Source organism: Haemorhous mexicanus, chromosome 18 (genome assembly GCF_027477595.1).
Source record: "Haemorhous mexicanus isolate bHaeMex1 chromosome 18, bHaeMex1.pri, whole genome shotgun sequence".
Taxonomy (NCBI): Eukaryota; Metazoa; Chordata; class Aves; order Passeriformes; family Fringillidae; genus Haemorhous; species Haemorhous mexicanus.
The window spans coordinates 8,439,373-8,452,804 of record NC_082358.1 but is presented as its reverse complement, the minus strand read 5'-3'; the positions used below and the strand labels follow the sequence as shown (position 1 = coordinate 8,452,804).

At 57.9% G+C, this 13,432-nt stretch overlaps 1 protein-coding gene across 4 annotated transcripts in view; it reads right to left on the bottom strand.

Annotated features, from left to right (window-relative positions):
- The window catches only part of NOL4L (nucleolar protein 4 like), a 63,142-nt gene that overhangs the window by 14,513 nt on the left and 35,197 nt on the right, over positions 1-13,432 (bottom strand). The window contains exons 1-2 of one of the 4 annotated variants that reach the window (XM_059862530.1): positions 12,625-12,750; positions 6,543-6,684 (exon numbers count right to left, since the gene is read on the bottom strand). In XM_059862530.1, the coding sequence (XP_059718513.1) occupies positions 6,543-6,651 (109 nt within the window). In that variant the 5' untranslated portion in view covers positions 6,652-6,684; positions 12,625-12,750. Of the gene's footprint in view, positions 1-6,542; positions 6,685-11,001; positions 11,108-12,176; positions 12,400-12,624; positions 12,751-13,432 lie in introns of those variants that run through there. The other 3 variants (XM_059862528.1, XM_059862529.1, XM_059862527.1) reach the window with 3 other exon arrangements.

Below are 13,432 nucleotides of genomic sequence, written 5' to 3'. Positions count from 1 at the left end.
GCCTGCCGTGGCACCGGAAAAGGATGGAGCTGCACACCCAGCCTGGGAGTGGCCGTTAGGAGGGCATAGAGCATCCCACTGCCGCCCGCCTGGAACAACAGCCAGGAAGATGAAAAGTGCCATAAATTATTCACTCACAAAAGAGACAAGAAGGGAGAAGAAGGGGAGGAGGAAAGCCTGCGAGGAAGGGATACTTAATACAAATTAGAGAGACCAAATGGGAATGGGGGCCCCATGGGGGGGGCCACTGCCGGGTGTTAGAGCCACACTCATTAGGGGCAAGGGACCACCACTGCAGGGAACCTGCACCCACGACTGGGTGGTGAGTGGCAGGAGAGGCCCTGGCCCCGCACTGCTCACACAGTCAGAGCACGGAGCCCATTTTCTCCAGGTCCTGCCCAGCGTTTGCCTCCAAGATGCATAAGTAAGAAAAAAGCAATGTGGCTGAGGGCCGCAGTGCACTGGGGCTGGCCAGGTTCCAGTTAAGATGCTCTATTTCCTGTCTTCCTTCGCTAAGGCAAACCTCGTTATGTCCCAGACAAAGTGTCCACCCTCCACACTCCCTCCCTGGGTCCCTGCCTCGACCAGAGCCCTTGACGAGCCAGACATCTGGCAGGGCTGGACACAATGCCTGTCTGCAGGGAGAGCTGGGCCGGACAAGGCAGCGCTGTGCGGCCGCCTCCCTGTCCCCTGCCATGAAAGGTGCCCCCCAGTGCCGTCTCCCCCCGGCTCCACTGCCCAGCCCGAGGGAGCAGCTCCCTCCGGCACCGGGATCTCACCGCGCCAGCCCCGTGCTGGACGTTTTCCCAAGCGCCAAAGCTCGTCAGCTCCCGCCGCACAGAGCAGCCTTGTCACAAACACTCTCTGTCCCTTGGTTTTCCCTTCTCCTCCCAAACACTGTTCCTTCCCTCCCACTGCTGCCCCTCCAGCCACCTTGCAGCTCAAGGAATGCTTGAGCAAGGAGCTGGCCCTTGCTCACACTGAGGAAGGAGGTGGCACAGACCAAGCCTCTCCTCGTGCCACCGCTGCTGGCAGCCACCCGGATCCTGCTGCAGGGAGGGGACATGCTGTGGCCCCATGCTGCCTGGGCACTGCCTCTCCCCACGCCAAACAAACGAGTTTGGTGGGTTTGGGCTGGATTCATGCCAAGCTGGTGCCTCCAACACAGACCTACCACCACAAGAGAGACCCTGCTGTGTACCCCCAATCCTTTAGGGACTGTCCTTTAGCACTGTGAGGCTCACCCCACTGTCCCCATTCACCCCTCTGGCTAGGGGTACTCAATTTGGGGAGGAAGGGAGGGGCACGGGTAGTGCTGGCTATCCATAGCCTGGTGATCCTTTCTGCTCCAGATCAAGGAATAGACCCCCAAAACCCTGCTCTGTGCACCAGCAGGACTGACTGGGCAGTGCTTGCACCAGCCATGAGAGAGCTGGAGCCAAGCTCAGTGTACCAGGCTGGGAAAGCCACCACAGCCTCACAGCAACCCTGCTGCACTCCCCAGCCTGGCAGCAGGCAAGGACAACTTTCAAAGGACACCGAAAAGAGGGTGTTTATCACAGGCCAGGGCCTTTGCTCGGGAGGAGCAGATGTGCCCCTGGAAGAGGTGACGGGAATGGAGTCACCAGCCCAGACTGCTCAGGCGAGGCAGGTACACTTTTGTTGACTCCTGCTGTGGAGCCAGCACAGCATGGGGACAGCCTGGAGAAAGAGGAAACAGATCCCTAATGAAAATGAGATAAGGTTGTGTCCAGCTGTAGTAAGGCCTGGCTACTGGTCCTAGTCTTGTTTAGAGCTAAGGCTTTAGGGGGCCAAAATTCAACACCGGCACAAGAAGCCCTGGAAAGAGTAAGGATTCTGCAGCTTGGGCTAAGCAAGTGTCTTGAGGCCCACAGGCCACCTCCTGCACTAGCCAGCCATCAGACAGCTGCCCATGGTCTGTTGGGCTCCCCCTGTGGCTTACAAAAGGTGTTTGTATTCACCTGGAGCAGGGCTAGGCTGGCTGGGAGCTGTGTGACACCCAGTGCTGCAGCAGTGACCCTGTGAGGGCACAGTGAGGTGGGCACCACTGCCCCACGGTTGGGTGCCAGCTGTCAGAAGTGCAGCTGGGGAGTGGGACATCACCTGGGGATGGAGCCCGGCTTTTGGTCAGCACTTGGCAAGAGGCTGCTCCTCCCCAGAAAGCTCTGCCACACCAGCAGTTGACGGGAGCTGGTGATGTGCAGCACATCGTGGGCGTCTCATCAAGTGCCAGCAGTGTGACCCAGAGCTGTGGTACATGTGCCATGCCAGCAGAGAGACTGCTGTGCTGGGCACAGCTCTATGCCATCCCTGACATCCCAAGGCAAGGTGTCCTGGGGAGTGACACACCTTACCAGCCCCTGGGACAGAATCTGGAAATAATGCTTGCCCACATGTCCTTGAGGTCCCTCCTTGCAGAACTCCTGAGGAATGTCCCCAACACTCAGAAGCCTCCCCAGCCAGTTGCCTCAAGGGATGCCCCCAAGAAGCGTGTGCCTTCACAGTTAAGTAGGTTAAGAAAGTCCTTTCTCCAAGGTCTGGATTAGCCACTGCTGCTCCGGGCAGAACAGACTCAGCGGGGACGCTGCCAGTCAAGCGAGGACGGCACGTGGGGATCTCAGCAGAAGGGGATCAGTCCAACATGGTGCCTTGAAGCAACCCCATGTTCCCCACATAGAGTAAGCACACCATACACCCAGGAGTTTTCCCTGCTCTCCAAAAGAGGCTGGGGAGCAGCAAGCCCTGCCTGTGGGCTGAGTGCTGCTCCTGGGCAGTGGAGCAGGATGTACAGCAGGATGTACAGGGACAAGGCAAGGGGGATCCCGTCAGTGGGCAAGACAGGCTCTTCTATATGAGTTCAAGCACTTTGCCATTTCACACACTGAGGTTTGGGGTCTGACTCCTGCTTTACTTTCAAGGGCATTGCCCTTGGCAGAAAGTCACAGCAGGCCTGGGATGGAATATCCAGCACCCCTGTGGTGGGATACCCTGCTCAACCCCTCACACCAGACGGAACTGGGAAGTTTGTAGTGCCGTGCTCGCCTGTGGAAGCAGAGAGGCTCTGAAGATGGACAGAGCCCAGCTCAAACTGCCACAGCAACACAGCAGAAGGGCCTGGGACCTGCGCTCAGCTGGGACTGGGCATGGGATGCCTTCAGCAATGGAGATGGGCTCATACAGCAGGACGGTGCAGCATTCAGGTCCCTTGGCTCCCAGCGTGTGCTGGCCCCCCCAGATGTGTCCCTCCAGGATGTCCGGCACAATAGCTCCGCTCCAGCAGCAGAGTTTGTGTTGATGTTGCTGTTGCTTTGGGCAGCCCTCGGCTTCCTGCGGGCACGTACGCTGTGAGCAACATCCGACTGGGAAGGGATGTAGCTGGGAGCTTCATGTTTTCCGTGCTGGGGCCCGCAGGATGAGTAACAAAGGAAAATGGAAGGAGCGAGTGTGCGTGTGTGTTCAGTGTCCCGGCTCAGGACTGGCTGGTGTGTGCTAAGTCCCACAGTGGGTCCCCCAACGACCCAGCAGGGACCATGGCTCTCCTGACAGTGCCTGCTCTGTCCATGACCCTCCCAAGTCTTTAGGTGTATTTTGCTCTCCCTGCAGTTCCAGGGCTGACAGCAGCTGTAGCATGGCTGTACTCGGCCAAGGCTTCTGGACACTCAGGACAATGAAGGTGTTGGTTTTTGCTCCAGCTGCTTTTTGGGCCTCTGATGATTTGGCAGGTACCTGTTTATCAAAGCATGGGACGACAATTCCTTGCTCTCCCGCCTCTCTGGATTTCAAACAGCTCTACTCTATGTCACAGAAGAGCACTTGCCACTCCCAGGCCTTGAAAAGACCTGGAGCTGGTGCTTTGGTCCTTTAAACAAGACTTTTTTAACAAGTGTGTCAGACGATACTGCTCTCCTACTAGGCAACTCTTCATTAAAACTTTATACTTTAGCCAGCCTTTCACTGCAGACACACTCCAAGCATCACACCCGTCAAACAGCAGCAGGCAGGACCAATTTAGTAACTCAGAAGGTTTTCCTGAAGGCAGAGAGTATCCAGTCCTGAACACACTCCCAACTGAAGGACGTGGTGTGCAACCAAATCCCTCTGCAGCTCCAGGATGCCCAGAGCTGAGCCCAGCCTGGCTGCAGGGGATGTGTGGGGATCACCTTAGCACTGGCTGGAGCTCTGCAGGACTCCTCAGGGCACAGGAGACAACTGAGCACAGGAGATGTGGGCAAACTTCCAGCTTGGGAGTACTTGGGCTGCTCCAGTGCAGGCACTCTGCGCTGGCAGCTTGGCCAGCTGGGCTCCAAGGAGGCTCCACAGCTTATGTGGGCTGGTTACTCACACTTTTTGCACAGCCTTAAGCAAGCTCATGTGAACCCAGAAAACACATTTGTTTCAAAAAAAAAAAAAAAAAGAGCTTTCACAGGTCGGGAGAAGAGGAAACTGAAGAGTGGTTGAGACTTTGATTGTGCACGTTCCCTTCCCCACAGCAGTAATCTGCTTTTCCTCTCACAACATGCTCCTCTGCTCCATGCTCCTCTGCTTTAACCATCCACTGCCCTCCTGCCCTCCTGGGTCACTCCATGGTCCTTCTTCCCTCCCCACTCCTGAGCGTGCTCCATTCCTGGGTGGGAGCATTGGTTTGGCAGAGGGACTGACATGAGGCAGCGTCAGTCTGTATTTAGAGCTCTGATACAGATCATGGACACTCCCATAGGCACAAAACCTCTGTCCACAAAATGCTTCTGAAATGTGACAGCCTGGTGAAAATCATAACTCCTGGGGTTTTTTGTATGGGTCTCATATGTCACCCTGGGCTTGGCTTGCTTATTTTTTTGACACCATCCCTTCTGATCCACCAAAGTCTACCCAGTTCAGCTGATGCTGACACCAGGGACACTTGCATTCTGATGGGACTATTTCTGCTTTATTTCTCATCACTGAACCTTACAAAAGAAATTAAAGGAGCCAAGAAGAGCCCCAAAGAGGACACCTGCTTCTGAAGGAAAACCACAGGGCATGAAAAATTGAAAGCAATTCCTAAGAGGGGGCAGAGAGAGAGAGGATTTCAATTTAGTGAGAACATCTTGATTTGCCTAAATACGTGAGTCCCTTATTAAATTACTGTCCTGTTGAATAACAGTGTTCAGCAAAGGGTTCAAAACCGTGTCATTCTAGATTGTAAATGAGACTTGGGAATTCAGTGGTGAGGGCTAAGTCACAAGCCTGAAATGTCCCAGTGGGAGAATGGCTAAGTTCAGGGGGTACAGAGAGACCCGCTCAGGCTGCAGGGATCAGAGGCTGGGCTTGTTGGGGTGGAGGCTGCAGCCTACTCCTGAAGAGCCAAAAGCTTCTATGGGAGCCACTGTGTCACCACCAAAACACTCTTCCTCCTGCCAAGACACAGCCCCCTGGGACCCTGGGCAAGCAGGAGTGCCTGTCCCACCACACCCTCACCAAGGCTGCCTGGCTCTGGGACTGGGGCTGGCTAGGGAAAACCAGCAGTTTCCCAAAACTGCAGATTTGCAATGGAAACTGAAGTGCCACAACTCACTGGACTGAAGAGAGCAGTGGCCTTGCTGTCCCTGGGACTGAAGAGAGCAATGTCCCTCTTGCCCTTTCTGTCTCTACCATCCCTGTCACTGGCCACGCCAGCAGCTAAAAGTCACCCCAGGGAGACCTGCCAGCACAAAAGCCTTTTCTTCCTTTAGGAGTGGTTTTCCAGTCCCCTTTCTTAAAGCAGGACCAACCCAGCTCAGTTGTTCCTCAGATTCCTCTGCTCCTCCCAGCAGCAGCCAGGCTGGGACAATGAGGGATTCAACCTCTTGAGCAAAAGCCAGTAACAGTCCAACCAACAAATCCTCCCAAGCATCACGGTGATGAACTCTGATCTGAACTCATACTTCTACCACTTATTTACTTGCTCTTGTATTTTAAGCTTTCATGTTTCACAGACGCAACACACCACCTCCCTTCACAAAATTTCCTCCCACCCAGCCCACGTGTGCTGCTTTCAGCCCTTCCAGCCACCCGCCCCGAGGGAGGAGACACCCACGTTCACCCCGCACAGCATCGCTGGGGCTGCTGCAGATTATTCACAATTTCTTGCCTGGGGGATGCAAGACCTGTCAAAGGTGCAGCTTTCCAAACACAGAAACCTGTGAGTGTGCTGCAAAGCCTTGGCATCCTCCCTGTGTTCAGAACTAACAGCGCTTTCCTCATCACCTGGGAAGAGGATATGGGGAACGAAGCCCTCTCCTTAGGGATTTAGTGATCTTTTTCTGAAGGAGCTAGGAGACAGCTCCAAGCAGAAGGACCACAGGCTACGAGCTGGACAGTGCCCTGGCTGAGCAGGAACCCAAAGGCTAAATTGGAAGGACTGGAAGCCAGCTCTGAGCTGATATGAAATCCATCCCACAGGTGGGGACACCTGATCAGAAAGGACTGGTTAATGTTTAATCAGTCACAAAAACATCCTGTGGCAGAGGCTGGGGCTCTTCCCGCCTGCCGGGGGGACTCACCGTCCTCGTGGCCGTGCAGGTTCTGCGGGCTGCGCATGCTCTCGTCCTGGCTGGGGCTCAGGCTGGAGTTCAGGTGCTGGTCAGCTGAGATCCATGTGGAGTCGTTCATATCAAAGTCCTCGCTGCTCACCGAAGTCTCATCCTGGAGGCAAGCAGGAAAGGGTTAACTCATGGAGCTATTTCCTTTCCTCCTTTCTCTGGCGTTAACATCTCCTCACCACACTCCTTCCTAAAAACAATTGGGTGGGCAGCTCCTGTTCCCCGCCCTGAGAAGCCTTGCTGGCCCCTTGGGCTTCCCAAGGCCACAGCAAGCAGCCCTTCCCTGTGCAGGGCGAGGTGGCTACCCCAGCAGGGACCAGGGCTCTGCTTCCTGCCTGAAGACTTGCCTGAGCAATGGCACTGTCTCTAATTGAGGACAATTAGAAAGAGCTCACATCCTGTAGGAGCGGATGGCTGAGCCCTGGAGTTTACCCTTTAATCTCCATCCACCCCAGTGTGCTCCTGGCGAGGCAGCTGCATGGGGGAGCTGAGGACAGGCAAGAAATGGCTCCATAAAACAACTTGGACTTTTCTGAGATCAAATCATCAGCTACACGAGGAATCACCAGAGCACTGGCAGCAGCAGGAGCAGCTTCGGGGGCATATCTGCTCACAGGTATGGATCCCCAAAGATCTGCACTGCCTGATGCTGCAGAGGAGGCTCCTCCAGACCTCTCCAGAGGGATATTGCCTCTGTACCCTGATCAAAAATGACAGCACACACCTTGGGAAGGGGCTGGGGAAGTGAGGTCCCCAGTGAGACAAGGACACCCCAGCCAGCTGCCTGTTCCCTGACGATGGCATAGACGACATTCCTCTCTCCCACTTCTGCAGCTCAAAGGACATTTTCTCTCTCCCTCTCTCCCTTCTCACTAACCTTTACAGTACTTCGAGACACAGCCTTTGGATCGCTTCCAGTGCCGGAAAGGTCAGCCACAGGATTTCAAAACCATCATCATAAAGGCAGCACTGAGATCCTGAATGAGAGGAGAGGCTGTGGGACCTCCCCAGGCTGAACTCTCCCAATGCAAAGCTTGGGAGGAAGCAGATACGTGTTCCCGTATGGACATGGTCCTGCTGGTGATCCCTTTATCTGCCTTCCTCTCCCTGCTCCCCTCCCAAAGCCAGGGGCACAGACAGCCCTGGGGTGCAGGGGAACACCGAAAATGTTTCCAGAACCGCTTTCAACTCTGCTTTCCTTTGATTGAAACATTTCAAAGGCTTGTAAACCTCTCTGCTCTTGTTTTTTTTACCCTCCCCCTGGTCCTGAGATAAAATACAATCCCTGCTCCCTTTCCGTGTAAGCAGTAATTGGCAGCACCCCTCCAACCTACGCCTGCTCCTCATAAAAACGGCCCTGTCTGGCTGCCGCTGGCTGATAGTTTTTATTGTGAACAAACAAATGTCTTTAAAGACAGGTTTGTGCTTTTTCCTCCCAGCTCCTCGTCCCTGCAGACACATCTGCTGGCTCAGGGCTCGTGCTGGCCCCAGCCCGCTCCCTCCATGTGCCTCCCGGGGAGTTTCCTGGAATTTACGGCTTGTGAAACCCTGCACGCACCAAGGGACGGACTGATGGACGGACGGACAGGGCTTGGCAGACCCATGCATGTCCCCCACAGGGACACCCTGACCCCAGACCCACCAGGTGTCCCTGAGCAGCCCCCCTGTGCCCAGGTGGAGCTGAGCAGGAAGGCAGAAGGTAGGAACAGGCACATTGTCCCTGGCTCAGCACAGCTCCACTGCCACACCAGCCACAAAGCAATCCTGCCTCTCCAGAAACTCCATCTTGTACGTACAGGAACAGAACTGCAAAGGTCTCCCTGTTGCAAACTATAAATAGTCTCTTTATTGTAAGCATTTGCAGGGAAGCAGCCACCCTAATATCTGGCCTTCTTCACAAGGCTTACTCAAGATTACTGTCAGGCTTAAGAGACAAATGCAAATGCCAAGGTCCTTACTGCCTACAGCTTCTCACCTGTCCGGTGAGGAGGAGGAGCCCAGGGAGTGACCCACGATGTTTTCAGGTTGTTCGGGCTCAGGTGCAGAGGACATCCAGCCTCAGCACCCAAACCACAACCCAGGAGGCATCACCTTCTCCATGCACTCACACATGGGGGAGAAGCAGTGACACGAAAGATGCCTCACATGCACATGCAATAGAAAGTGCTTTATAAATGTGTTCAGCTCTCTTGAGGTGCAATAACATTCACCTATTATTAGAAATACTCGGGCTATCAAACCAGAAACTGATAAGCTATAAATGACTCAAGTTAAACAAGGCTGTGACATGTCCACCAGTCCAGGATTCAGCCACCAGCAGAAAGACACCCCCTGCTTTTCAGCCAGAGCTTCCTGCTTTCCAGCACTAATACCCTTGGCCAAACTGTCAACAGGATCAACCTTCCTGGCATCTCAGAGCTCCCACTGCACAGCCCACCCCAACAGAATGCAATGCCAAACGTGCAGGTGGCAGCAGGAGAACCCTTCCTGGCAGTGGGAACTGTGGAGAGAGCATCCACTGCCTGCTGAGTCTGGGCAGCCACCCGGCTCTGCCCACACCACAGTGCCCCAGGAACTCCTCACACCTTTGTGCCTCTTTAGTAAAGAAGGAGAAAAGCCCCAGCCTCAAGTGTGGCTCTGGCCGTCCCCATCACTCCAGCTCTGGCATCCTGCACTTGCCCTTGGCTGCATTCCTCACTGCTTGTAGGGACACCAGAGGCCACCAGCAAACTCCTGCCTCAGCACACCCCTCAGAGACCAAAGGCTGAACACTGTGACCTCCAAGAGCTGCCCATGAACTGCTGGCACTGCCTCCTCATACCAGGGACAATCCCAGGGACAGGAGGCCCCAGAAGCACCGCCTGCCCAGCCACAGCCAGGAGCAGAGAGACAGCAGCACAGCACAGCACAAATCCAGCCTCGAAGCACAGGACACCAGAGCAGGATCAAAAGTTCTGGCTAGGTGGGAGCTCTAAATCTCCCTGTATGCCAGTAACCTGGCTGAAGGCTGAGCCTTGCAGGGGGCTCCCCATCCAGCCAAACAAGGAAGCGTTTCTCAACAGCAACAGCCACGACTCGGAGCAATACGGTAAATGTAATCTACCCTTCCACCCTCTTTTGGCTTGCAAGTCAGGCAGCTCATTCTTTTTCCTCTCTGGGTTCTCAGGAGAATTCCCTCTGCTAATTTCTTCTTTCCTGTAAACAAACTTCAAATGAAACTTTCATTAGAAAACAGAATGCAATCCATTACCAGTGCCTGTCTCAGGACCTGCTGCCTTTTCCTCAGTTCCACACCACTCGTGGCAGAGATGGAAGTGCCAGTGGCGCCCCAAGCAGCCAGCCCAGAGCCAAACCCTGAACCCCAGCACTGCTGCTGCCGCCCTCCTCCTTCCTGCCTTTCCCAGCTCTCCGGAGAGATCTCACCCCGCAGTAAAGTCCCATCGCTTTGTTTCCAATGTTCAAGGGACTGAGCGATCAAGGGTCAGGCAGCAGAGCTCCTCTCTGCAAGGGGAAGTCAGATCCTGCTGCTGCACTCACAGGGCACACCCAAACATTGGAGCAGGGCTCCCGGCACCACTCAGGGTTTGGAAAACAAAATCCTTGCTTCTCTCCTTATCTACAGTCCAACATTCACAGCTGCTCTACAGACATTCACAGCCAATATTTTCTACCCAGCAGAAGCAGACACTCACATGTGCAGGGCTCACACTCCACATTTCTGTCCCACTTTCCATTCACAATCTTCAAGCACTGTGACTGCAAGTGTCCGCTGAGCTTCCCAACTTTGCTGCAAGTTAGAAAACTCCTCGTACTATAAAGCTGCAAACCCGGGTACCGACAGCCACCCTGGCTGGTCCAAGAACACGAGTCGCTGGCAGATCCAGAAACCTAATCAAGCCCCCCGGACTGCAAGACTGTAATTGTTAGACAATGTTTCTTCCCCAAAGCTCTTCCTCCTGGAGAGCAACCTCCCACAGCACGGGCTGGAGCAGGGCAGGGGGGGAAGCTACTCTTATAACCTCGTAAATATATGCAAGACTATCGGTAACCTGCTTATTTTACAGCCAGGCTCAGTTTCTCGGGGACTGCCTTCCAATCTCTCTCCAGTCATTTACATGCTGTGCCTCACGTTTAATATGCCAAGCTCCGAGTCTCAGGACGGTTTATTTTCTCTCTTTAAGTCCTTTTATTTTAAAGCATGTCCTTTCACGCCACAGCCTACTATCCCGATGGGATTTCCTTCCGCGGAGCAGGAACCGAGGCTGTGCGCCGTGCAACCTCCCCAGCACACAGCCACGCTCAGCTTCCCACCACAACCAGCCGTGTTTTTAGAATCAACAAAAGGCAACGCGTGACTGCCAGCCCCCAGAGCTGCTCCACTGCCACTGCACGACCTGCCCGGCACAGGCAGCCCCCGTACCTGCCAAACCTGGCCAGGGCAGAGCTCCCCGCGCCCTGACCCCCGGCAGCGGCGCGCAGGGACGAGCTCTCAGGAAGGCAGCCTCATCTCCGTCTCAGCCACTGTTTAAACCCAGCCCTCTGAGCATGCCAAGAAGGTATTGAACCAGATTTGACCCTAACTTAACCAGTTCCGCGCAGAGAAAGGCTTACTAATGGAAGATAAAACACTCCGGGTCAAAGATTGGTACTGCAGCCGCAAATACTGTGGTGGACATCGCCTCAAACAGCCGAGCAGCCTCGCAGCCCACGGGTGTACGCGGACTGTGGTGGCGGTGAGCTGTGACTGCGCTGCCTACTCGTGTGTACAATTCCCACACCAAAGAGAACATCCCCGGCGCTCTTTGTCAGGTCACTTACGTCCTTATTTACCGCGATTGTCGCCGATTTCTACGGGACCCGGCAAAACCCGAGTAATTTCCTAGTTCCCGAAAATGGGCAAAACAGTTAATTTTAACGGCAAACGGCAAATGGAAGAGGAAGGGAAGCTCATCCCCTTCGCCCCCTCCCCCTTCTCTAAGAGCTCTTCTGGGAACCCCCCGAGCATTCCCACAGCCCCGAGGCGCGGGGAGCTGCCAGAGCGGGGGGCGGCCCCGCAGCCCCTTCCCGGAGCCGCTGCCCCGTTCCTGCTGTTCAGCGGGGAGGTGCTGAACGCCGGGCAGGGGGGACCGGGCTGCACGACTCCCATCACCACCACCCCGGAGCCCCGCACCTGCCTCCCCCGCACCTGAACTTGTTCACAGGCGTTTGCTTTTTCCATGCGAGGTGGGGACGGTGACTGATACCGCGCGGTGTAAAAGGGCACTTTGCTCTTCCCCCAGCACCGGGAAGAGAGTGTCGGGGGGGGGGGGGACGACGGACCCGGTTTTGGAGGCGGTGGCCAAGAGGAGCAGCGCTGTGGGCTGAGCGGCCGGGGGTCCCCCTGTCCCCACCCTCCCCGACGGCCACGGGACCCCGCTGGGACGCGGTTCCCACGCGTGTGTCCCCGCGGCAGCGAGGTGCGAGGCGCCGGGCGAGAGTCCCCGTCCCCGTCCTACCCCCGCCCGCAGGTAAATAGATACACCCGCGATGGAGCCCTGCCCGCGCGTGTGCCGGGCTCAGCGTGCGGCGAGGATTGACACGTAAGTAGGGCTTTACCTCCAGGGAGGCGGCTATTTCCAGCACAATCCCCTCCCGGGGTCGGGGCTGATGGTGATGGCGGCGCGGGGCCGGTGCCCGGGGATGGCCGGAGACGGAGCGCTCCCGCCGCCGCCTCCTCCCACTTTCTTCGGCGCTTTTGTGCTCTTCCGGGCGCGGGGGAGCCGCGCCGGGCGCGGGGAAGGACGCGCCGCCCTCCCCCCCCCCGCCGCCGGGCAGCCGGGCGGGCGACCCGCAACTTCCCGGGGCCGCGGGGCGGCCGCTCCCCCCGGAGTTGGGGCCGGGCCCCGCGGCCACCGCCCCCCCCCGCCCCGCCCCGCCCCGCCCGCCGGTGGCCCCCCCCTCCTCCCCAGCCCCGCAGCGCCACGGCCGCGTGGAGCCCCCGCGCATCTCCCCCCGCCCGCCGCCCCGGGGCCGGTACCGGAGCCCCCCGCGGGCGGGCGCCTACCTGGAGCGGAGCCCGGGGCCTGCCGGCCTGCGCCAGCCCGGCGGCGCGGCGGGGAGCGCGGGGCGGAGGGACGGAGGGACGGAGGGAGGGGGCCCGGGCTGGCGGCGCTCCGGAGAGGCTGACAGCCAGCTGCTGCCCGGGGAGAGGGGCCGGCGCTGCGGAGCGCGTCACTCCCGGCTCCCGGGGGGGGGGGGGGGGGGGGGGGCCGGGGAGGCGGAGGGGGGCGAGCGGGGCCCGGCCGCGGGCGGAGGGGGCGGGGGCGGCGGGGGAAGGGGAGCGGGGCCGCGGGGGGCGGGCGCACCGGGCCGGGCGCGGCGGGGGGCGCGGAGCCGCGCCTGGAAGAGCACATTGTGGAGGGCCGGGAGGGCCCTTCCCCGGGAGGAGACAATGTCCAGGGCCGGGCGCCTGCTGGAGAGCGCGAGAATGCGCGGCCGGGGCACGGTACGGATCGGTTCGGATCGGCCGGGGGGGCCGTTACCCGCCCGGGCATCCCCCGCTCCGCACGGCCTGGGGGGCTACAGCCGATCCGGGGACCCTCCGCTCGGCACAGCACCGGGGGATGCTGGCCCGGGGACCCTGTGCCCGCCCTGCTCGGTGCGGCCCCGGGAGCTCCGTCCCTGGGTTCGGCCGTGCGCGGGTGTAAGTGCGGGGCTCCTGCCGCGAGCCCCGGGCGCGGTGGGTCCCGCAGACCCTTCCCCGCGCGCTGGGTGCCGCGGTGCCGAATCCTTTTGTTCCCGAGGATTCTCCCTCGCTCCGCGGGAGCAGAAGGACCCCGCGCTGCCGGCAGCACCGTCAGCCACCGCCGCAG